Consider the following 25,859-nt stretch of genomic DNA (forward strand, 5'->3'; position numbering starts at 1 on the left):
TCAATACTTTCAACTGTGGCTCAGAGAGGAACACTCACACCTTGACATCGGATGGTCCATTCCAGTAAAGGTCTAGGCCACCACTTCAGTACAATGCTGAAGTGTGTTGCAGAGCCCACAGTGCTTTCTTCAAGATGTACAATGGATTCCGGTTAATTGGCCCATCAGTTAATTGGGGCAGCCACTTATTTGGGCCAACTCTTAAAGAACAGAAACTAATTGAGAAAATAACTGGGATTCCCTTTGTTGACTTGGGACACTATGCTTCTTAATTGGGACAGGAGAATGTTGCTGAACAGTTTCTAAATAGTGTCAGTTGTGTTCACTTGCGTGGCCATTAAGACATTACACTGTGCTTAGATGCAAACAGTTTTTAAATAGCATCAGTTAAGTGTGTTTGTTTTTAAAAAGAAGTGATTTTGTCACTGATACTTGGCAAGAAATAAGCAGCACAACAATTCAGAGCTGTTTTGCTCACTGCGGCTTTCAGAATTTAAGCTTCGAGATGCCAGAATCACCGGGAGTGAAAAATCAAACTATTCCACTACTTCAACAAGTTAAGCACTACGAAGAATTTGAAGGTAATGACAATCATCCTGAATGTTACAATGAAAATGAAGATTTGGAGGATGCAATTGTTGAAGACATTGTATGAAGGTAGTCTATTATATGCACTAGGTGTCTGTGTTGATTTTGCTAATTTACAATCGATCAAAAAAACAGCAGCGTACACTATTGTTTGTAAGCAACACACATCAAAGTTGCTGGTGAACGCAGCAGGCCAAGCAGCATCTGTAGGAAGAGGTGCAGTCGACGTTTCAGGCCTGAGGGTCTCGGCCTGAAACATCGACTGCACCTCTTCCTACAGATGCTGCTTGGCCTGCTGCGTTCACCAGCAACTTTGATGTGTGTTGCTTGAATTTCCAGCATCTGCAGAATTCCTGTTGTTTACTATTGTTTGTAAGTTGTTCTGTATTTTATTAAGTACATAATTTGTTATTTAGTTAAACAGAAGTTTGTCTTTTTTTTTATACCTTTTTAACAGTTTCCATGAAACTTTGGCTAATAGGGGCAGCCACTTAAATGAGCCAAAAAATTGAGCCCCAGCCTGTCCCAATTGACTGGAATCCACGATAATATTAAACCAAGACCTTACCTGTCTCTCAAATTAACATATAAAGAAGGAATGCATTATCTTATAAAAGGTGATATATCCTTGAATCCATGCCTATTTTATAAAGTCAATAATACCAATAAAATTTATTATATACTGATTATCATATCTTGCTCATTTTAACCTCCTGCTGCAAATCAGTCATTTTAACAATGAAGCAGTGAAACCATCCCAATAATACTTATTAACTATAAAGCATTTTGAATATTCTGAGGTTAAAACACTATGTGGCTGTATATCTTCTAATTTATCAATTAGTTCATTTATCCTCATTAAACTTTACCACAAATTTGGACTAACTAGCTGAAAAAATTCTGCTTTAGTGTTACTTAAACGCAACAAAGCAGCATATTGCACCTAACCCATCAATAAAGCCACTTGCAAACAACAGCACTCTCTTGGGTTCTGTTTGAATATTGTAGGCTTGGACAGTATAGATCTTGGTATCAAAACCTAACAGATTCAAAAAAGGAGGAAGATAGAAAGCAGGAAACTGTTGGCTTAACATCTGTCACAGGAAAAATGTTAGAGACTTCTTCTAAAGGCATTTCAGCAAGGCACTCAGAAAAATTCAAAATATTCATGGAAAGTTAACATGGTTTTCATGAGTGAGAGGTCAGTGTCAGCAAGACCAAGAAGCTGATTATCAACTTCAGGAGGAGGAAACTGAAGGTCCATCAGCCACTCCTCATCGGGAGATCAGAGATGGAGAGGGTCAGCAACTATAAATTCCTCAATGTTATCATTTCAGAGGATCTGTACTGGGCCCAGAACATAAGTTTAATTATGAAGAAAGTACAGCAGCAACTTTACTTACTTCCTTAGACGTTTGCAAAGATTTAGCATGACATTAAAACTTTGACAAACTTCTACAGATGTGTGGTGGAGAGACTGGTTGTATTACAGCCTGGTATGGAAACATCAATGTCCGTGAACAGAAAATCCTACAAAAAGTAGTGATATGGTCCAGTCCATCATGAGTAAAACCCCATGTCCCCTCCATTGAGCACATCTACATGGAGCACTGTTTCAGGAAAGCAGCATACATTATCAAGGACCGCAACCACTTAAGCCATGTTCCCTTCTCACTGCTGCCATCAGGAAGAAGGTACAGCAACTCATGACCCACACCACCAGGTTCAGGAAGTTATTACCCCTCAACCATCAGGTTCTTTAACCAGTGGGGATAACTTCACTCACTCCATCACTGAACTAGTCACACAAGCTATGGACTCACTGTAAAGACTCTTTATCTCACATTCACATTATTTATTGCTTATATAACAATAACAATATTTATTTTTCTTTAGTATTTGCACAATTTCATGTCTTTTGTACTTTGGTTGTTCATCTTGTTGGGTGTTGGTTAAGTCATTGATTCTATAGGTTTCTTGGATTAACGAGTATGCCAACAAGAAAACAAACTTCAGGGTAGTACATATAGTGACATATATGTACTTTGATTATAAATTTACTTTGAACATTGAACCTTTTAAACTTTGATCTTATGAAAGGAAAATAATGTTTGAAAAAGATTAAAAGTTACATATGTTTGGGGTAAAAGCGAAAGTACCATACTTAGAAATCCAGAAGATATTTGATAAGATGCTGTATCAGAAATTATTGCAGAAATTGAAGGTTCATGACATAGCAGATAATATACTTGGATAGAATACTGACTGGCGAACAGAAAAGAGGGACCAGGCATAATGGATATTTTCCTGGCTGTCAAGATAAAATGACGAATATGCCACAGGATTCAGAGCGGGATCCTTAACACTATGCAGTTTATACAAGTGACCTGAATGAAAGCTCTGAAGATATCTCTGAACACATGGCTGCTGTTCACACAGGAAGCTGAATAGGCTAAAGGTCGATAAATCTCCTGGACCAGATGGAATGCACCTTCGTGTTCTGAAGGAAGTAGCTGTGGAGATTGCGGAGGCATTAGCGATGATCTTTCAAAAGTCGATAGATTCTGGCATGGTTCCGGAAGACTGGAAGATTGCAAATGTCACTCCGCTATTTAAGAAGGGGGCAAGGAAACAAAAAGGAAATTATAGACCTGTTAGCTTGACGTCGGTGGTTGGGAAGTTGTTGGAGTCGATTGTCAAGGATGAGGTTACAGAGTACCTGGAGGCATATGACAAGATAGGCAGAACTCAGCATGGATTCCTTAAAGGAAAACCCTGCCTGACAAACCTATTACAATTTTTTGAGGAAATTACCAGTAGGCTAGACAAGGGAGATGCAGTGGATGTTGTATATTTGGATTTTCAGAAGGCCTTTGACAAGGTGCCACACATGAGGCTGTTTAACAAGATAAGAGCCCATGGAATTACAGGAAAGTTACATACGTGGATAGAGCGTTGGCTGATTGGCAGGAAACAGAGAGTGGGAATAAAGGGATCCTATTCTGGTTGGCTGCTGGTTACCAGTGGTGCTCCACAGGGATCAGTGTTGGGGCTGCTTCTTTTTACATTGTACATCAACGATTTGGATTATGGGATAGATGGCTTTGTGGCTAAGTTTGCTGACAATACGAAGATAGGTGGAGGGGCCGGTAGTGCTGAGGAAATGGAGAGTCTGCAGAGAGACTTGGATAGATTGAAAGAATGGGCAGAGAAGTGGCAAATGAAGTACAATGTTGCAAAGTGTATGGTTATGCACCTTGGCAGAAAAAATAAACGGGCAGACTATTATTTAAATGGGGAAAGAATTCAGGTTCTGAGATGCAACGGGACTTGGGAGTCCTCGTACAGGATACACTTAAAGTTAACCTCCAGGTTGAGTCGGTAGTGAAGAAGGCGAATGCAATGTTGGCATTCATTGCTAGAGGAATAGAGTATAGGAGCAGGGATGTGATGTTGAGGCTCTATAAGGTGCTGGTGAGACCTCACTTGGAGTACTTGGGCAGTTTTGGTCTCCTTATTTAAGAAAGGATGTGCTGACGTTGGAGAGGCTACAGAGAAGATTCACTAGAATGATTCCGGGAATGAGAGGGTTAACATATGAGGAACGTTTGTCCGCTCTTGGACTGTATTCCTTGGAGTTTAGAAGAATGAGGGGAGACCTCATAGAAACATTTCGAATGTTAAAAGGCATGGACAGAGTGGATGTGGCAAAGTTGTTTCCCATGATGGGGGAGTCTAGTACGAGAGGGCATGACTTCAGGATTGAAGGGCGCCCTTTCAGAACAGAAATGCGAAAAAATTTTTTCAGTCAGAGGGTGGTGAATCTATGGAATTTGTTGCCACGGGCAGCAGTGGAGGCCAAGTCATTGGGTGTATTTAAGGCAGAGATTGATAGGTATCCGAGTAGCCAGGGCATCAAAGGTTATGGTGAGAAGGCGGGGCAGTGGGACTAAATAGGATAAAATGGATCAGCTCATGATAAAATGGCGGAGCAGACTCGATGGGCCGAATGGCTCCTTTGTCTTATAGTCTTATGGATAAATAGGAAGGCCAATTCTGAAGAGGACATACAGAAACTACAAAGAGATGTAAACATATTAAATCACAAACAAGAGAAAATCTGCAGATGCTGAAAATCCAAGCAACACACACAAAATGCTACAGGAACTCAGCAGGCCAGACAGCATAAATGGAAAAAAGTACAGTCGAAGTTTTGTGTGTGTTGCTAAACATTAAATGATTGGGTTAATATCTACTATTTTGTTGTGTAGCTAAACATATTAAATAAGTGGATTAATATCTATCAAATGGAATATAATGTGGGAAAATGTGAAACTTGACAGGAATACTAAAACACATTCACTTGAATTAACTTTATTTCTTACATTCTTCACATACATGAGGAGAAAAAATCTTTACATTGCGTCTCCATCTAAATGTGCAATGTATAGTAATTTATGATAAATATTATGTACAACAGGACAGTTAATATAACGTAGACTGGTGGAAGAAGCTATACCGGAGCCTGTTGGTCCTGGCTTTTATGCTGCAATACCGTTTCCCGGATGGTAGCAGCTGGAACAGTTTGTGGTTGGGGTGACTCAGATCCCCAATGATCCTTCGGGCCCTTCTTACACACCTGCCTTTGTAAACGTCCTGAATAGTGGGAAGTTAACATCTACAGATACACTGGGCTGTCCGCACCACACTCTGCAGAGTCCTGTGATTGAGGGAAGTACAGTTCCCGTACCAGGCAGCGATGCTCTCAATTGTGCTCCTGTAGAAAGTTCTTAGGATATGGTGGCCCATACCAAACTTCTTCAAACATCTGAGGTGAAAGGGGTGCTGTCGTGCCTTTTTCACCACACAGCCAGTATGTACAAACCACTTGAGATCCTCGGTGAGGTGTATGCCAAGGAACTTAAAAGCTGTTCACCATCTGAACCCCAGATCCATTGATGTCAATAGGGGTTCGCCTGTCTCCATTTCTCCTTTAATCCACAACCAGCTCCTTTGTTTTTGTGACATTCATGAATAAGAGATAAATAGAATATCAAAATTTGTTATGATTTCCATCTAGAAATCAATGAATACAGATAGTTAAGATAAGAATGCCACATATTTGAGCAGCTACTGAGAACTTGTAATAAATTTCAGACAGGATGAAAACAATTGCATTGTAACAATGGGTGACAATCTGCTAAATTAATTTAATTGTATCCCCTTGTAAAGCAATTCACTTAATGTGGACTTTTCAAATTAAACAATATGCCAGATTACTTACTACAAATATTTAATTCCCTAATTCCTTTCTTGTATCTGTTTTGATCAGATCAAGGGAAGGGCTGATATGATCACAGCAGAGGTATTTTCCTGTTTTCTCTTTAGAAGGATAATCTTTCCCTTTCAGAAGAATTATGCTGAGGGACAATAGCCACATAATTTTTAATCTGGATCTTTTAAAGAAATCTATATTTAATGCATCAGAAATAAAATCAGTTTTACACACCATGAAGACTGTATTTTTTTGCTGGTTTTCTCATATGATACAATAAGCTAATTCAAATACCCTGTCAGGAACCAACATTGTAAAAACCATAAGACACAAGAATGATCCTCATTCGTTACTTTTGAATCAAGCTCTTTAAATATTCCATTAGACTTGAAGAATCTAAGCTGAGATCTTGCCACTATGCAAAAAACTATCAGTTTTCAAAGGATCTCGTTTCCTCACTTCCTCATGCAAAAGCTTGCATCACATTTAGCCTTGACAAGTCCAATATTACATCCTTAAAACAGCAACTGGTCACAACAAGCTGAGATAAGCACCAAGCAGATAGGAAGTTATGAAATCAACAATAATTTGTTTTTGCTTCAGGACACGGGAATAACATAAGAAATATGTTTGAACATAAAAAATCATAAATTGCAAAATAATATATTGGAAAGTTCAGTATTGATCTAAATCATTAACTCAGCTTTCTCTCCAAAGCTACTGCCAAATCTGCAGCATTTCCAGCACAGTCACCTTTTATTGCAGATATTTAGCATCTGTAGATTTGACTTTTATACAAGCAATTATCTTTTTTGTAAGTTGGCCTGATACATCCAATAGCAACGCATGTCCAATTTTCTATAATTCCATAGATATATTCCCTGTTTGGGATGAAAGAAAAGTTGTCAATCTATAACTCTAGGTTCAGATTAATATTAAATCCATTGTATAATACTTCAACATAAGACAAAAGCTTTTCACAATGAATTTACACAGTTAACTCTAAGGACTCCATCACTGCGGAAAAAAAGAGAATGACTTCAAAGCCACAGAATGTATGATGGCCCAGCATGATATAATTAACTCCATACCAGGGAACAACTAAGTAAGTGCTAATTATCATTTCCACTTTATTTATAAATCAAAGTTCAAAATAAATGTATTATCAGAGTATGTATTGTATATTGAAATAATAGTACCTTCAGATTCATTTTCTAGCAGGCATTTTCAAGAAAAAAGGAAATACAACAGAATTTATGAAAAATTACACATAAACAAAGATTGACAATCAATGTGCAAAAGGCAAACTATGCAAATAAAAATTAGTACTGAGAATATGAAAGTGAGTCTGTGGGCCATAGAATCAGCCCAGAGTTGTGGTAATTGAAATTATCTACGTCAGTTGAGGAGCCCAATAGTTGTAAGTTAATAGCACCAGGTTCAGGGAACAGTTAGGGACCCGGGGCCTCTGTAACTCCTGTCCAATAGTAGCAGTGAGAAGAAAGCGTGGCCTGGATGTGGGGGAGGGGGGAGGGGGGAGTTTGATGAAGGATGCTAGTTTCTTGGGGTAGTGCTCCATGTAAGTTTTAATACTGGTGGATAGGGCTTTGCCTGTGATGGACTGGGCTGTATCCACCACACTTTGCAGCCTTTTCCATTCCTGGTTATTGGTTTTTCCACACCAGACTGTGATGCAACTAGTTAAGATACTCAGAGGTTTTAGAAATGACTCCAAGGTCAGCAAAAAGCATGCTCTCCTGTGCCATCAGGAAGGCAAAGTAAGAGTTCTCACTGAAAATTCACAGCCACTTTTGTGACACCAAGGACATGCAGTGCATGTGGCAGGGAAACTAACCTAAAAGATTACTGCCCAGTGATGCTGACCGTGACAATCATGAAGTGCTTTGAGTGGCTGGAAATGGTTTATATAAGATCCCACCTTCCAGCCACATTGAATCCTTTCCAGTTCACCTTCAGCTCAAACTGGTCCACTAATGATGCCATAGCCTCGGCCCTCCACTCCATCCTGTCCCATCAATTAAAACTATGCCTCATACACAAGGATGTTATTCACCGACTTCAGCTCAGCATTTAGCATGATCATCCCTCAGAGGCTGGTGTGTAAACAGTCCTTGTTGAGACTCAATACCGCTCTCTGTAACTGGATCTTGGACTTCTCAACAGAAAGACCCCAGTCAATCTGAGTTGGCAGCAATATCTCAAGCTCCATCACACCAAGTACTGGTGCCAAAGCTATTCCTACATGAAACTAGGGAGTGATAATGAAAGAATTTCACTTCTTCAACAAGTCAGGAACTAGCAAGAATTTAAAGATATTGACAATCAACTTGAATGTTACAATGAAAATGAAGAGTTTGAGGATGCAATTATTGTATGAAGGCAGTCCATTATCTACACAAGCAGCTGGCGTTGGTTTTGTTTATTTATAGTCAATCAAAAGAAGACAGCAGGTATAATATATGAATTGCCCCATCAATAAATATTAGGAACTAATACAGTTTTATAGTACTATAGTAGTATTAGTAGTGTTCTAATTTGTTCAGTATTTAATTTAAATACATAACTGTTATACAGTTAAATGATAGTTTGTCTTTTTATACCTTTTTATCCATTTCCATGAAACTTCAGTTAATCTGGGCAGCCACTTAATTGGGACACATTGCCAAAAATGATAGAAGTTAAGTGAAGGCAATTGTTTGGTGCAATTATAGTCTTTATAGAACAGTTACATACATAAAGAAGTGTATAAGTTATAAATAAGTTAAAATAAAGAGGCAACTATGTGCTTTCAACATTAAGATATGCTACTAATTCAGTACTAATCTTAAAATATCTGACCTTGCATTGATGTTATGTGGAAAAATATCACAATGCTAATTGTTCAACTCAAAGTTCAGTGAAGTTTTTTTAAAGAAAGAACATAGCTCTTAAATTCCACAGAGGTTGCACTGTTTTTCTTTTCAAATCTTTTTATTGTATATATAGGAAAAATAACATGAGTACATCGAAGTAACAACACTTATAATGCCTCAAAAAAAACATCATCTTAAAGATTGAAAACAAAATTTTGTGATAACAAAAAAAAACCTACTGAGCAGAAAAGTGAGAAAAAAAAGAGAACCCATGAGGTGTACAACCCCGGAGCCATGCGTCATACAAAAAGCTTCTAAAAATAAACATCAAACCACCAGCAAGAAAAGAAAATATACTAAAAAAATTTACAATTAGATCGTGGAAAAATTATATCAATTAACTCAAATGATAATAACGAGCAAATCAGCCCCATCTTTTCTCAAAATCAAATAAAGGTTCAAAGGTTCGACTTCTAATTTTCTCCAAACTAAGACATAGCATCACTTGAGAGAACCATTGTGGCAACATGGGAGCTGATGTATCCTTCCACTTCAACAAAATGGCCCTCCTAGCTATCAATGTAACAAATGCAATAACATGTTGGTCAGACACAGAAATACCATGAGTATTCTGAGGAACTATTCCAAAAAGCACAGTTAATTTATTAGGTTGTAAATTAATTTTAAGCGCTTTAGGAATTGTTGAGAAAACCGACTTCCAATATAGAACAAGACCAAAACATATGTGTCAATGTAGCTATCTCAGTTTTACATCTATCACAATGACTATCAACATTAGGAAAGATTTTAGAAAGTCTCTCGTTTGTCAAATGATAACGATGTACAATTTTAAATTGAATCAATGAATGGCTAGCACAAATTGAAGAAGAGTTAACCAACTTCAATATCCGCATCCAATCCTCCGTCATAAAAGTCAAATTAAGTTCCTTTTCCCAATTCTGTTTAATCTTAGATAAAGGACGCTTATCCTATTGTAATAATAAATTATAAATTCTTCCGATAGGACCCTTAATCAAAGGATTCATACTCATAACAGTATCTAACAGGTCAGCCTCCAATATGTAAGGGAAATTACTTAAATATTTTTGTAAAAAATATCTAACTTGAAGGTATTACAGAAAGTGTGAGTATGAAAGAGAATATTTATCAATTAATTGTTCAAAGGACATCAACCTATCTTCTTTAAATAAATCCAAAAAAGAATTAATACCTTTATTTTTCCAAAGTAAAAAAATTGGATCGCTCAAAGAAAGCTTAAAAAAGTAATTTCCGTAAATTAAACTACAAAGTTTAAATTTTTTAAGATTAAAAAAATTGCGGAACTGGAGCCAAATTTGTAAAGAATACTTAATCACAGGACATAGGTTTAAATTAACAACTTTACCTAATTGCATAGGTAAAGGAGCTCCCAATAACCAGGTTAAATAAAACTGTTTTACAACTTTTAGTTCCAGGTCTACCCAAATTGGCCGATCACTCTTATCAACCCAGTATAACCAAAAAGACATATATCGCAGATTAACAGCCCAATAATACATTCTAAAATTAGGCAAAGCAAGACCTCCATCCCTTTTCAATTTTTGTAAATGACATTTACTAATTCTTGGTCTTTTATTATTCCAAGTAAAAGATAAAATAATAGAATCAATCCAATCAAAAAACTTTCTAGTCAAAAAAACAGGAATATTCTGAAATAAATATAAATTTCAGTAAAATCATCATTTTAACTATATGAATACGACCAACAAGTGAAAATGTAAGTGGACTCCATCTACTAAATAAATACTTTATAGAGTCTACTAAGGGAACAAAATTAGCTTTATAAAGATCCTTATATTTTTTTAGTAATTATAATACCTAAATATCTGAAAGAGTCTGAAACTTTAAAAGGAGTATTATCATATATAGAGACAGAATCATTTAAAGGAAACAATTCACTTCTACTAAAATTTATTTTATATCCTGAAAAACCTCCGAATTCATTAAATAATTTTAGCAAGGCAGGAATGGATTCGTCAGGGTTAGATATATAAACCAATAAATTATCAGCATAAAGAGAGACCTTATGCATGGTCTCATTCACAAATATCCCATGGATACTTTTAGCGTCACGAAGAGCAATAGCAAGGGGTTCTAATATTGAATTAAACAACAAAGGACTTAATAGACAGCCTTGCCTTGTCCCTCGTGAAAGCTGAAAAAAAGGAGACCTACGATTGTTAGTGACAACAGTAGCAATAGGGGCTTTATATATCATTTTAATCCAATTATTAAAATTAACACCAAAGCCAAATTTCTCTAAAACATTGAATAAATATTTCCATTCGACTCGGTCGAACGCTTTTTCAGCATCCAAAGACACAACACGTAGTGGAATTTTAAAAGAGGATGAATATATCATGTTAAATAGTCTCCAAACATTTGAAAAGGAATAGCGACCCTTTATGAAGCCTGTTTGATTTTTACAAATAATTTTACCCAAAATATTCTCCAACCGATTCGCCATTATCTTTGACAAAATCTTGGCGTCAACATTCAGTAATGAAATAGGTCCATATGAAGCACAGTCAGCAGGATCTTTATCTTTTTTAAGAATTAAAGAAACGGAGGCCTAGAGGTTGCACTGTTATTACAACGCCAAGCACAAATCCAAATAACTGCAGTGTGCAAGAGTACATATAGTGCTTTTATTTTCAAATACATATTGTATTTTGAAGAAAAAGAATGCATAAATTGGGAAATCGCCAGCAAAAAACCTTTCTTCCTGGAGTGGCAGATTACCAGACTCAGTGATGTCCAAGGCAATAATGCATCTTTTAGGGGTCACTACAGTGCAGGTAATTGGAGAATGGTAGGGTAGGACATCTGCCCATTCCAGAGTTCTATTGTTTTACACACAACAAAGCAGGAGGGATTGAAGGAGAAGGGCTGGCGTTACTGGTCAGGACAGACCAGAGAACTCATCTAGTGAGGTGGTATGGGGTGGCACTGAGAAATAAGAAAGGTATGACCACATTAATGGGGCTATATTGCAGGCCACAAATAGTCCACTGGAATTAGAGGAACAAATTGGAAGATAAATAGCAGACTACTGCAAGAAACATAAGATTGTCATAGTAGGTGATTTTAACTTTCCACACATTGACTGGGACTCCCATAATGTAAAAGGATTAGATAGGATCGAGTTTGTCATATACATTGGCATGCGAAAGTTTGGGTGCCCCTGGTCAAAATTTCTGTTATTGTGAATACTGTAGTTAAGTAATTAGACATTTGATATCAACCTTCCCTGAAGCACCCAACACAAACATCATTGGTATGTTTCTCTGCATGAATCCATTGCGCAAAGGTCTAATATCTACTATCTGCGACAAGCTAGCGGTCCAGAGGCAAGCACCCCTTGACAAAATTTAAACTGCCTGGGAGCAAGATCTAAACTTCTCACTGTCAGACGATGTATGGGATTCAGTTCTTAAGTTAGTTAACTGAACCTCTTTAAGTGCCCGCCACTGTTTGTTACAGTTCAAGTTTGCCCATATGTCTAAAACTAAATTATCTTACATTTACCCAGATGTTAATCCCTGCTGCGACAAATGCAAAAGGGGCGAGGCTTCACTTATTCACATGTACTGGACATGCTCTAGCTTGGAAAAATACTGGAAAGATGCTTTCCAAACTCTATCCAAAATACTTAATTATAATTTGGAACCTAACCCTTTGATTGCTCTTATCGGCACCTCCAGAGAGGAGGACACGCACCTACGTCTGACCAGACGTCGCACGCTGTCTTTTGCCTCTCTTTTGGCCAGGCATGCAGTCTTGCTCAGGTGGAGGGATGCTGCCCCGCCCACCCACGCTCAGTGGCTCAGGGACATCATGTCCAGTCTAAACCCTGAGTAGATCCATTATTCAATTCTCAACTCGGTCATAAAGTTCCAAAAGGTGTGGGGACCCTTCCTTGAATATTTTCAGAATTCCTAGCCAAACTAAAGGTCCATCCTTTCTTCCTTTCCTCTGCACATAAATCCCTGACTTCCAGCATTTCCCAGTAAAATTCTACAGACCCAGACTTGTAAACATACAACAGTGTATGTATTAGGAAAATACACCTTCTCTATGCCAATGCAGCTCTGTGAGGATAAAGGTTCTGATTAACCCTTTTTGCTAATGCAATGATGGCTTGGAGATGGGGATTGGGAGGGGTGGGTCGGGGCAGGGAGGCAACCAAAGCATGATTGTACCGTGGGTGCATCTCTTTCGTAGATGTGAATTGTACATTTGATACATTTGTTATGAACTGCACAAACCTCCTTTATACTATGTTCTCTTATTTAAAAAAACAATAAAAATATTTGAGAAAAAGTTGAGTAGAAGATAAACTGATCTCCAAAAGTCAAAGTTAAAATAAAACATTCTTTTCAACATTTTAAGCAAGGTAAGTGTATTATTTTTGTTTTGTACAATTTTAGAGCGGAAAAAAAGGAAAGGAGCACCATGCAGAAGTTTGGACACCCCAAGAGACTGGAGCTCTGAGATAACTTTTACCAAGGACTCAGTCCTTAATTAGCTTGTTAGTGCTATGGTTTGTTCACAGTCATCGTTAGGAAAGGCCAGGTGATGCAAATTTCAAAGCTTTTTAAATACCCTGACTCCTCAAACCTTGTCCCAACAATCAGCAGCCATGGGCTCCTCTAAGCAGCTGCCTAGCACTGAAAATTAAAATAAATGATGCCCACAAAGCAGGAGAAGGCTATAAGAAGATAGCAAAGCATTTTCAGGTAGCCGTTTCCTCAGTTCATAATGTAATTAAGAAATGGCAGTTAACAGGAATGGTGGAGGTCAAGTTCAGGTCTGGAAGACCAAGAGAACTGCTCGTAGGATTGCTAGAAAGGCAAATCAAAACTCCCGTTTGACTGCAAAAGACCTTCAGGAAGATTTAGCAGACTCTTGGGTGGTGGTGCGCTGTTCTACTGTGCAGTGACACCTGCACAAATATGACCTTCATGGAAGCGTCATCAGAAGAAAACCTTTCCTGCATCCTCACCACAAAATTCAGCATCAGAAATTTGCAAAGGAACATTTAAACAAGCCTGATGCATTTTGGAAACAAGTCCTGTGGACTGATGAAGTTAAAATAGAACTTTTTGGCCGTAATGAGCAAAGGTATGTTTCGAGAAAAAAGGGTGCAGAATTTCATGAAAAGAACACTTCTCCAACTGTTAAGCACGGGGGTGGATCGATCATGCTTTGGGCTTATGTTGCAGCCAGCAGCACAGGGAACATTTCACTGGTAGAGGGAATTAAATACCAGCAAATACTGGAAGCAAACATCACACCGTCTGTAAAAAAGCTGAAGATGAAAAGAGCAAACACAAGGAATTCTGCAGATGTTGGAAATTCAAGCAACACACAGCAAAGTTGCTGGTGAACGCAGCAGGCCAGGCAGCATGTCTAGGAAGAGGTACAGTCGACGTTTCGGGCCGAGACCCTTCATCAGGACTAACTGAAGGAAGAGCTAGTAAGAGATTTCTAACTAGTCTCTCTTAGTAATCTCTTACTAGCTCTTCCTTCAGTTAGTCCTGATGAAGGGTCTCGGCCCGAAACGTCGACTGTACCTCTTCGTAGACATGCTGCCTGGCCTGCTGCGTTCACCAGCAACTTTGAAGATGAAAAGAGGGTGGCTTCTACAACAGGATAATGAACCTAAACACACCTCAAAATCCACAATGCACTACCTCAAGAGGCGCAAGCTGAAAGTTTTGCCATGGCCCTCAAAGTCCCCCGACATAAACATCATCGAAAATCTGTGGATAGACCTCAAAAGAGCAGTGCATGCAAGAGGGTCCAAGAATCTCACAGAACTGGAAGCCTTTTGCAAGGGTGAAGAATGGGTGAAAATCCTCCAAACAAGAATTGAAAGACTCTTAGCTGGCTACAGAAAGCTTTTACAAGCTATGATACTTGCCAAAGGGCTGTTACTAAGTACTGACCATGCAGGATGCTCAAACTTTTGCTTCGGGCCCTTTTCCTTTTTTGTTATTTTGAAACTGTAAAAGATAGAAATAAAAAAGTAATCTTGCTTAAGATATCAAAGAAATGTGTCATCTTTAACTTTATGCCTTTTGGAAATCAGGTCATCTTTTACTCGCTTAGCTATTCACAGTAACAGATATTTTGACCGACATGCCCAAACTTCTGCATGCCACTGTATATTCAGGAATGTTTTCTTAATCAGTACATAGAAGTCCCAACAAGAGAGTGTGTGAAACTTGATCTGCTATTAGGGATTGAGAGGGGGCAGGTGACACAAGTTTGTGCAGGGAACACTTTGCATTTTGTGACACAATGCCATTAATTTCAAAGTAAATACAGGTGTCTCCCACTTTTCGAACGTTCGCTTTACGAAACCTCACTGTTACGAAAGACCTACGTTAGTACCCTGTTTTCACTTTCAGAAGGTGTTTTCACTGTTACGAAAAAAAATCAGCACGCATTAAAAGGCAGCGCGCGCCCCGAGCAGCCGCTCTCCCCCTGGATTTGGAACTGCATTCTCACCGGCATTGCTTAAACACGTATCTGTGAGCAGCCGTTTGCAAGGTGAGTTCTAAGGTATCAGAAAAGCCTGAAAGAGCTCGTAAGGGTGTTACACTTAGCATAAAACTAGACATAATTAAGTGTTTTGATTGTGGTGAACGAAGTAAGGACAAAGTGAGTTTGGCTTGTGGAAGCTGACGAACATGATGTTGAAGAGGTTTTGGCGTCCCATGACCAAGAACTGACAGATGAAGAGTTGATGCAATTGGAAGAAAAAAAGATATCAAAACCGAATGAGTAATGATAAAGTACGACTTTAATTTTGAAAGGGTACGTCGGTTTAGGAGATATTTGCAGGATGGTTTGAGTCCTTACAAAGAACTGTGTGACAGAAAAATGCGCGAGGCTCAGCAGTCAAGCAAGCCTTCCATATCAGCCACAGCAGGCGACGAACCTCGACCTCGAGGCGGGCAGAGATAGAAGAAGATGAGCTGCCTGCTCTAATGGAAACAGACGATGACGAGATGACACCCCGGTGTCCCACCACCCCAACCCCCAGGCCACGGACAGATACCGATTTGCGGAGAATGCAACGGTAGCCGAGAGGCACTCAGCACATCTTAAAGAAAAAAGCCGAAATAAACGTACTAATTAATTAGGTGCTGCTGACACGTAATTGTCGGCCCAGATCAGAGACGACGCAATCGGCAATGATCTGGGCCGACAATTACATGCCGGGCGGCACCTAATTAATTAGCTTGTTTATTTTGGCTTTTTTCTTAAAGATGTGCTGTGTGCCTCTCGGCTACCACTGCATTCCTGCATGCTTCGCGGCAGTGTATCGCTCGGCGGCCAGGAGGGTGGGGGCCACTGCACCACCCCAATCTGCGACAACTCAGTCTAACACACCATCATCCGTGTGCTCGGCACTGTTTTCCCAATTCCGGTAAGTGATACTACACTGTACATATATTATTTCTACTTTATATTGGCTGTGTATTTTTATGTGTTATTTGGTATGATTTCGCAGCTTCATAGCTTAAAGGTTACTGGAGAGAGTGTTCTTGCCAACAGCGCTTGCGTGAGATTTTCTGCCAATGGCGCTTGCGTGAGATTTTCGCTACGGAGAACAGTTCAGTAATGATTGTGGAAAAGTATTTCTACTTCATATAGGCTGTATATTTATCATATCATTCCTGTTTTTACTATATGTTACTGTTATTTTAGGTTTTATGTGTTATTTGGCATGACTTGGTAGGTTATTTTTGGGTCTGCGAACGCTCACAAAATTTTCCCATACAAATAAATGGTAATTGCTTCTTCGCTTCACGACATTTCGGCTTACGAACCATTTCATAAGAACGCTCTACCTTTGGATGGCGGGGGAAACCTGTATGCATAAAGATTTCAAACAAGAGAAAACGTGCAGATGCTGGAAATCCAAGCAATCCAAAATCATGACAAAACATTGACTTTTTTTGCATAGATGATAGTTCCTCCAGCATTTGTGTGTGATGCATAAAGATTTGACTGGTCTGTGGGTTGAAATTCTAAATTTTGATGTTATCAGAAGGGGTCTGGCAAGTGTGAATTGGGACAGGCTGTTATCTGGTAAAGGTGTACTTGGTAAATGGGAGGCCTTCAAAAGGTGAAATTTTGAGAGTACAAAGATTGTATGTGCCTGTCAGAATAAAAAGTAAAGATAACATGTGTAGGGAACCTTGATTTTCAAGAGACTTTGAGACCCTGATGAAGAAAAAGCAGTCGGTACATAGCAGTATAGACAGGTAGGGATAAATGAGGTGCTTATGGAGTACAAGAAATGCGATAGAACACTGAAGGACGAAATTAGGAGGACTAAACAGAGGCATACGATTGCCCTAGCAGACAAGGTGAAGGAGAATCCGAAGGGATTCTACAGATATGTTGAGAGCAAAAGGATTATAAGGGGCAAAACTGGTCCTCTGTAAAATCAGATTAATAATCCAAGTATGGAGCCAAAAGAGATGGGGAGATTTTAAATAAATTTTTTGCATCAATATTTACGTAGGGGACAGACACAGAGACTATAAAAGTGAGACAAAGCGGCATCAACTTCATGGACTCTATACAAATTACAGAGGAGTAGGTGTTTGCTGTCCTGAGGCAAATCAGGGCGGATAAATCCCCAGGACCTGACGAGGTGTTCCCTCAGACCCTACAGGAGGCAAGTGCAGACATTGCTGGGGCCCTAGCAGAGTTATTTAAATCATCCTTAGCAAAAGGGAGATACTAGAGGATTGGAGGATAGCCAATGTTGTTCCACCATTTAAGAAAGGCTCTAAAGGGATGGAACTGGACTCTCTGACGGTGGTGTCTGAAAAGAGGATGCTGTCTAAGTTGCATGCCATCTTGGACAATGTCTCCCATCCACTACATAATGTACTGGTTGGGCACAGGAGTACATTCAGCCAGAGACTCATTCCACTGAGATGCAACACTGAGCATCATAGGAAGTCATTCCTGCCTGTGGCTATCAAACTTTACAACTCCTCCCTTGGAGGGTCAGATACTCTGAGCCAATAGGCTGGTCCTGGACTTATTTTCATCTGGCATAATTTACATATTATTATTTAATTATTTTATGGTTTTACATGCTATATTTATACTCTATTCTTGGTCGGTGCAACTGTAACGAAACGTAATTTCCCTCGGGATCAATAAAGTATGTCTATCTACCTAAACATAAACCAGTATATTGTAGGCTGGTGAGCTTGATATCAGAAGTAGGAAAGTTATTGGAAGGTATTCTAAGGGATGGATATATAAGTATTTGGATAGACAGGGACTGATTAAGGATAGTCAGCAGCATGGCTTTGTGGGTGGTTGGACATGTCTAACCAATCTTATAGAGTTTTTCAAGGAAGTTACGAGGAAAGTGGATGAAGGCAACGCAGAAGACATTGTCTACATGGATTTTAGCAGGACATTTGACAAGGTCCTGCATGGGAGGCTGGTCAAGAAGGTTGGGGTTGCAGTGAACAGTGAGGAAGGCCATCATGGCTTGCAACTGGATCTGGACCAGCTGGGAAAATGGGCTAAAAAAAAAAAATGGAAGACAGAATTTAATGCAGACTAGTGCGAGGTGTTGCCCTTTGATAGGACCAATCAGTGTAGGTCTTGCACAATAAACGGTAGAGTACTAAGGAGTGTGGTGGAACAAAGGAATCAGGGGATGCAGGTCCATAATTTGTTGAAAGTGTCATCATAGGTAGATAGGGTCATAAAGAAAGCTATCGGCACATTGGCCTTCATAAATCAAAGTACTGACAACTCAGGTTGGAGTAACAACACCTTATATTCCGTCTGGGTAGCCTCCAACCTGATGGCATGAACATTGACTTCTCAAACTTCCGCTAATGCCCCACCTCCCCCTCATACCCCACCCGTTATTTATTTATATACACATATTCTTTCTCTCACTCTCCTTTTTCTCCCTCTGTCCCTCTCACTATACCCCTTTCCCCCCCTCCCCAGGCTTCCTGTTCCATGATCCTCTCATATCCCTTTTGTCAATCAACTGTCCAGCTCTTGGCTCCATCCCTCCCCCTCCTGTCTTTTCCTATCATTTTGGATCTCCCCCTCCCCCCCCCACTTTCAAATCTCTTATTAGCTCTTCCTTCAGTTAGTCCTGATGAAGGGTCTTGGCCCAAAACGTCAACTGTACCTCTTCCTAGAGATGCTGCCTGGCCTGCTGCGTTCACCAGCAACTTTGATGTGTGTTGTTTATTGAGTTCAGGAAATGGGATGTTAGGTTGAAGTTGTACAAGATATTGGTGAGGCATAATTTGGAGTATTATATGCTGCTTTGGTCACCTACCTATAGGAAAGATGTAAACCAGGTTGAAAGAGTGCAGGGAAAATTTACAAGGGTGATGCTGGGTCTGGAGGACCTGAGTTATAAAGAAATATTTAATAGGTTAGGACTGTATTCCTTAGAACACAGAAGACTGAGAGGAGATTTGATAGAGGTATACAAAATTATAAGGGGTATATATAGGGTAAATGCAAGCAAGCTTTTTCCACAGAGGTTGGGTGGGACTACAACCAGGGTTATGGCTGAAAGGTGAAAGGGACATGAGGGGCAACTTCTTCACTCAGAGGGTCACAAAAGTGTGGAATGAGCTGCCGCTACAAGTGGTGCACGCAAAGTTTGATTTTGACGTTGAAGCAAAGTTTGGATAAGTACATGGATGGTAGGTTTATGGGGTGCTCTGACCACGGTGCAGGTCAGTGGGAATCGGCAGTTTAAATGGTTTCAGCACGGACTTGATGGGCTGACAGGACTGGTTCTGTACTGTACTTCTCTATGGCTCTATGATTAGGTGAGTTGTCATTTTTCTATTCGAAATCTTTAAAATGACATTTCCCTCTTGGAGCCTGCCTCGCAGTTTTCATTCAACTATCAGTTCTCCATAATAAAGTATACAGTACCTCCAAAGCTCCTTTATGCTACTGCAAACTCTACCGATTACAAATTTTGAAATGCCACTAAAGACATTCTCCTTTCAGGTGTGAACAAGCCCAGTTTAGCAAATATTTGACAAACAGCAACCTTCATTGGTCCTTTCACAATTCTCTACTGCATTTCAGGCTATATATTCAAATCTAGGATGGTGGTTGAACCCAAACAAATTACCCAAATAATGAAACTTTAACAATACTTACATCAAAAGAAAATGAATAACAATGAACAAACAAACAAAAGATAGCTGTGGAAATATTTCCACATTATGTGGGAGGTAAAATTTGTGGCTCTACAATCTGCTTGTTGATGAAGTTTCTGATCAGCCATTCTCTTAATATATAAATTTCTATCTTCCCTTCGCACACTTCAAAAGTTCCTTAGAAATCTGCATGTTTTCCAAGTTACAAGGACAACAAAAATCCTGGTTGTTTTTGTTCCAGGAAAACAATAATACACCCTCTGCTCTTAGAAAACTGCCACATGCCTTTATCCAAAAAGGTATATTTGCCCAGGTAACAGGATACAGATCTCCTTGATTACCTTAACAAGCTTTAAACAAGTTTAAACAATCATTCAATGCCATTGATTCAATTCCCTTCCTCAGCCTTTGCCTGTAATCACTGACCAATACAAAATAATTCTATTAATAAGGATAAAAAATTGTTTTGCATAATTTATTCACTCTTCAAGGTCTGTATTTATTACCCAGCTGCCCTTGAGAGGGTGGTGGTAAGCCACCTTAATCAACTGTTGCAGTCTTTCTGTGGAAGGTGAGATGCATAAGGAAGTCCAAGATTTAGATCCAGTGGCAAAAACAGACCATATACTTTATTTCCAGCTAAGAATGATGTACAACTTGATGGGATTCCTGAAGGTGGTTTAGTTTCTATGCCCTTGCCCTAATTAGCAGAAGAAGTTGTGGGTTCAGGAGTAGCCTGGACAAGTAATTTGAAACTGGTATCCAGGGAAGACCACTATACACCAATGATACAGGGAATGAATGTTCAGGATGATGGGTATGGTGCCATCCAAGTTAGCTGTTTTGTCTTGGATAGGGCTAGGGTGCATTCATCCAATAATTTGCAGGGGTTTCTATACTTCCCCATAAGACAGAAGCAAACTTTTTGTACCACCACCTCCCCCCTCCCACAACATATTCATTCCACAATCCCATCAACTCCCAGATTCTAGCCCTCACCTGTATACTGAGGACAAGTAACAGCATCTAATCCATATGACTTTGAATACGGCACCCCACCGTCCCAGGTAAACCCACATGGACAACGTGCAAACTCTGCACACAAACAGCAGTTAAGATCAGGATTGAGTCTGGTTATCACCTACAAGGAGGCTACAGAGCCTCCCAATGACTGCGAGTACTCTATAGTTTCCTCCCACATTACGAAGATATTTTGTGAGGCAGCAGCTCAACCAGCCATGCATCTGTCCCACACACAAAGCAGAAAGCCTATATTAAGTACAAATCACTGTTTCGAAGTTTTTCATCAGTCTAGTTGCCCAATCCCAGAGACAAATGAAAGCTCTGTACAAGAAAAAAATTCACCAAAAGAATCAACAGCTTTTTACATGGTACATTATATTCACTGAAATGTGTATCATATTCAAGAGAGCATTACATTACTTTTCAAAAATGGCAATATATGGTGTTATCTGTGAAGGAACAGTCAATTGTAATTTAAATGCTACACCTAAGCTATGCAGTAATGTAGTGAAGAGATTTCTCATTATGTGCATAAACAAATTAAATTGCCATGCCAAGATAGTATCTTTAAAATTACAAAACTTAAACAAATGTGACTTGAAATCACATTAATCGCATCAATTTGGTTATGCACACAATCTATCATTTTTTTTAATCCTGATATTTTGATGGGAATTCCATAAGCAATGTTTCGAGTGTGTTAAGACATTAAGACAACTTTACACAAATTACCTTTGTTATTCACAGAGCAATGTACAATGGCATTTACTTGGGGTAAAAAAAAAGTAAACTGAATTACATCTGCACTTGAGGACAATTTATATCAAAACGTTGTTCAACTGAAGGTCACACTAAAATACGAATAGGTCACAAAAATGTACAGTTATTATGCAATGCAAAACGATTTGGCACTCACATCAAATTACAACTAAATAATTCTATATAAATGCATTATTTGCACCACAATATTCGATCCCAAAGCATGCATCACGTGTCCGCAACAATTTCATAACTTAGTTTGAAAATTTTCGAGAGCAGCAAAGTTGTAGCCTGGACACTTACAGCCAACCAGCTTCACTCAAGTGCTACCATCTCTGCGTCTAATATTTACACAAGCAATGTGCCCACCATTAATCACGTCTTGCCCTGAAGTTAAGATTGGAAGAGGCTGTGTACAGAGGTGGAACCTCCCATTTTGTGGGCTGTCGGTTTACCTGCAAGCTGTCTTGAGTGGCAGTGGCCCAACCTTCTGCTCTGAACCGCCCGGCCCGACCTGACTGGGCCTGTAGAGAGAAGCTGGTACTCCCGCTGCCATGGGGACAACGGAGGTGCTAAGGGGGCTGCTCCACCAGCAACCCTGCCTAGCAACGAGTGGCTGCGCTCAGGCCCGCCGCCCGTGGACTCGGACTTCAACCGCGATCCCCATTCCCCGAGCCTTACCTTGCTCCTGATCTGCCCGGAGGTGGACACTTTGCGGATGAGTTTCTGCGGCCCCTCGTGCTCTCCATCGCTGTCGGACGACTCATCTCCGGCGGCGGCCACTGCCGCCGCTCCCGGGCCGGCTCCGTGCGCCTGCTGTTGAACCCCCGGCGCTAGGCCCGCCATTGCCCCCGCCGCCGCCGCCGCCTTTTCCGATTCCTGCAGGCAGACGAAAGAGTTGGCGTGAGGTTGAGCTGTTTTCCTGTCGGCGCTAGCCCAGCGTGGAGAGGCGCCTCCGGGCTTCGCCGCCATGTTCCCGTCGGAATGGGTAAGGGAGAAAGTTCAGGGAGAAGGGAGGTGGACAGACTGGAACAAGCAGAGAGACACACAGCTGTGGACACAGGGAGAGGGAGAGATGGACACACACTTACATAGCCAGGGCAGGAGATGGACTGGGAGGGGGAAGAAAGAAATGGGCAGAGAGAGACAGGCAGGGAGATATATATTATGAGAGAGAAACTGATACATATTATAGAAAGAGACAGGGAGATATATATGGACAGAGAGAGAGCAAGAGGAAAAGGGGAGAGAGAGAGAGACGGGGAGAGTGCAGGGGAGACAAGGGGGAGAGAGCAAGAGAGACGGGTAGAGAGATGGTGTGAGAGAGACAGGTAGAGATATGGTCAGAGAGAGAGAGACGGGTAGAGAGATGGTCAGAGAGAGAGAGAGACGGGTAGAGAGATGGTCAGAGAGAGAGACACGGGTAGAGAGATGGTAAGAAGGAGAGAGAGATGGTCAGAGAGAGAGAGAGAGACGGGTAGAGATGGTGTGAGAGAGAGAGATGGGTAGAGAGACGGTCAGAGAGAGACGGGTAGAGAGATGGTCAGGGAGACGGGTAGAGAGATGGTGGTTGGAAAGTGTCATCACAGTATGCTTGAATTTCTTATGCAAATGGAGTGTGCAATAGTTCGATCTAAAACCAGTGTATTATGCCTAAACAATGGAGACTACACTGGGATGAACACAGGCTATATGGTGGGATGGTTGAGGAACAGTGGAAGACTCTGATAGAGATTTTTCACATTGCTCAATAAAGTATATTCCAGTTAAAGCAAGGACTGTAAGGGTGGGGAGAGCCAGCCTTGGACAACTAAGGAAATAAAAGAAGGCATCAAACTAAAAGCTTGTGTATACGAAGTCGCTATGAGTAGTGGGAAACTGGAAGATTGGGAAAACTTTAAAAAGCAACAAAGTACCACTAAGCGAGTAATAAGGAAAGAGAAGCTAGATTATGAATACAAACTAGCACAAAATATTAAAACTTTTACTATCCATTTTTATAATTATATAAAGGGTGGCTAAAGTGAATGCAAGTCCCTTGGGGGTCGAGGTAGGGGGAATTGATATTGGGTATAATAAGGAAATGGCTGAGGCCTTGAATGACTATTTTGTGTCGGTCTTCACGGTGGAGGACATAATCTAACATGCCAAAGAGAGATATTATGGATGCGATGGGAGATGAGGACCTCGCTACAACAGCTATCACTAAAGAGATAGTTCTGAGCAAACTTGTGGGTTAAGTCCCCTGGTCCTGATGGAATGCATCCCAGGGTAGTGAAAGAAATGGCAGAAATTATAGTAGAGGCTTTGGTGATGATCTACCAAAATTCTGTGGACTCTGGGCAGGACCTGGCAGATTGAAAGATGGTGAATGTCATGCCACTGTTCAAAAAAGGATGTAGGCAAAAGTCAGGTAACTCGGCCAGTTGGTTTAACATCTGTAGTTGGGAAAATGCTTAAAGCTATCATTAAAGAGGAAATAGCGAGGCATCTGGAAAGAAATGGATCCATCAGGCAGACGCAGCATGGATTCAGCAACGGCAGGTCCTGTTTGACAAACTTACTGGAGTACTTTGAGGGTATAACAAGCGCAGTGGATAGAGGGGAACAAATGAACGTTATTTACTTGGATTTCCAGAAGGTGTTCGATAAGGTGCAACATAAAAGACTTATCCATAAGATAAGGGTTCAAATTGCTGGGGGTGATGTATTAGCATGCATAGAGGATTGGTTATCTAATAGAAAGCAGAGTATTGGGATACATGGGTGTTACTCTGGTTGGCGATCAGTGGTGAGCGGTGTGCCGCAGGGGTCGGTGCTGGGCCGGCAAGTGTTCACAATATGCATTGATGATTTGGAAGAGAGGACCGAATATAGTGTACCTAAGTTTGCTGATGATACTAAATTGAGTGGAAAAGCAAATTGTGCAGAAGATACAGAGTCTGCAGAGAGATATAGATAGGTTATGTGAGTGGGCAAGGGTCTGGCAGATGAAGTGCAATGTTGGAAAATGCGAGGTCATCCACTTTGGAAGGAAAAATTATTATTAAATGGTAAAAAACTGCAGCATGCTGCTGTGCAGAGGGTCTCGGGAGTGCTTGTGCATGAATCACAAAAGGTTGGTTTGCAGGTGCAGCAGGCTATCAAGAAGGCAAATGCAATGTTGCCCTTCATTGCTAGAGGGATTGAATTTAAGAGTAGGGAGGTTATGCTGCATCTGTACCACACCTGGAGTACTGCATGTAGTTCTAGTCTCCTTACTTGAAGAAGGATATACTGCTTTGGAGGCGATGCAGAGAAGGTTCACCAGTTTAATTCCAGAGATGAGGGGTTTAGACTATGAGAAGAGCCTGAGTTGCCTGGGGCTGTACTCGCTGGAATTCAGAAGAATGAGAGGAGATCTTATAGAAACATAAAATTATGAAGAGGATAGATAAGATAGAGGCAGGAAAGTTGTTTCCATGGGTAAGTGAGACTGGAACTAGGGGACATAGCCTCAGGATTCAGGGGAGTAGATTTAGGATGGAGATGAGGAGGAACTGCTTTTTCCAGAGAGCGGTGTATCTGTGGAATTCTCTGCCCAACGAAGCAGTGGAGGCTACCTTAGTAAATATATTTAAGACAAGGTTGGATAGATTTTTGCATAGAAGGGGAATTAAGGGTTATGGGGAAAAGGCAGATAGGTGGAGATGAGTCCATGGCCAGATCAGCCATGATCTTATTGAATGGTGAAGCAGGCTTGACGGGCCAGTTGGCCTATTCCTGCTCCTATTTCTTATGTTCTTATGATGTACAGAGAGGGAGAGAGAGACAGACGGGGAAAGAGATGGACAGAGAGAGAGACAGGGAAAGATATGGACAGAGAGAGATACAGAAGACGGAGAAAGATGGAGAGTGGCAGAGAAAGATAGAGACAGAGGAAAAAGATGAACAGACAGAGTGGTAGGCAGAGAAAGAGATGGACAGACAGGGAAATATAAGAACAGAGAGATGGACCGAGAGTGTGACGGAAAGGGGAAGAGGTGGACAGCGAGAGAGGCAGGGAAAGCGCGAGAGACAGAAAGAGGTGGACAGAGAGAG

The 25,859-nt window shown here is 40.4% G+C and overlaps 1 protein-coding gene across 3 annotated transcripts in view; it reads right to left on the minus strand.

The window, feature by feature from the left end:
* Positions 1-25,859, minus strand: part of dgkh (diacylglycerol kinase, eta) — a 504,569-nt gene that overhangs the window by 452,689 nt on the left and 26,021 nt on the right. For 2 of the 3 annotated variants that reach the window (XM_072260835.1, XM_072260834.1), the window contains exon 2: positions 22,461-22,658. In XM_072260835.1, the coding sequence (XP_072116936.1) occupies positions 22,461-22,658 (198 nt within the window). Of the gene's footprint in view, positions 1-22,460; positions 22,752-25,859 lie in introns of those variants that run through there. The other variant, XM_072260833.1, reaches the window with a different exon arrangement.

Source organism: Mobula birostris, chromosome 6 (assembly GCF_030028105.1).
Source record: "Mobula birostris isolate sMobBir1 chromosome 6, sMobBir1.hap1, whole genome shotgun sequence".
In the NCBI taxonomy this organism is placed as follows: Eukaryota; Metazoa; Chordata; class Chondrichthyes; order Myliobatiformes; family Myliobatidae; genus Mobula; species Mobula birostris.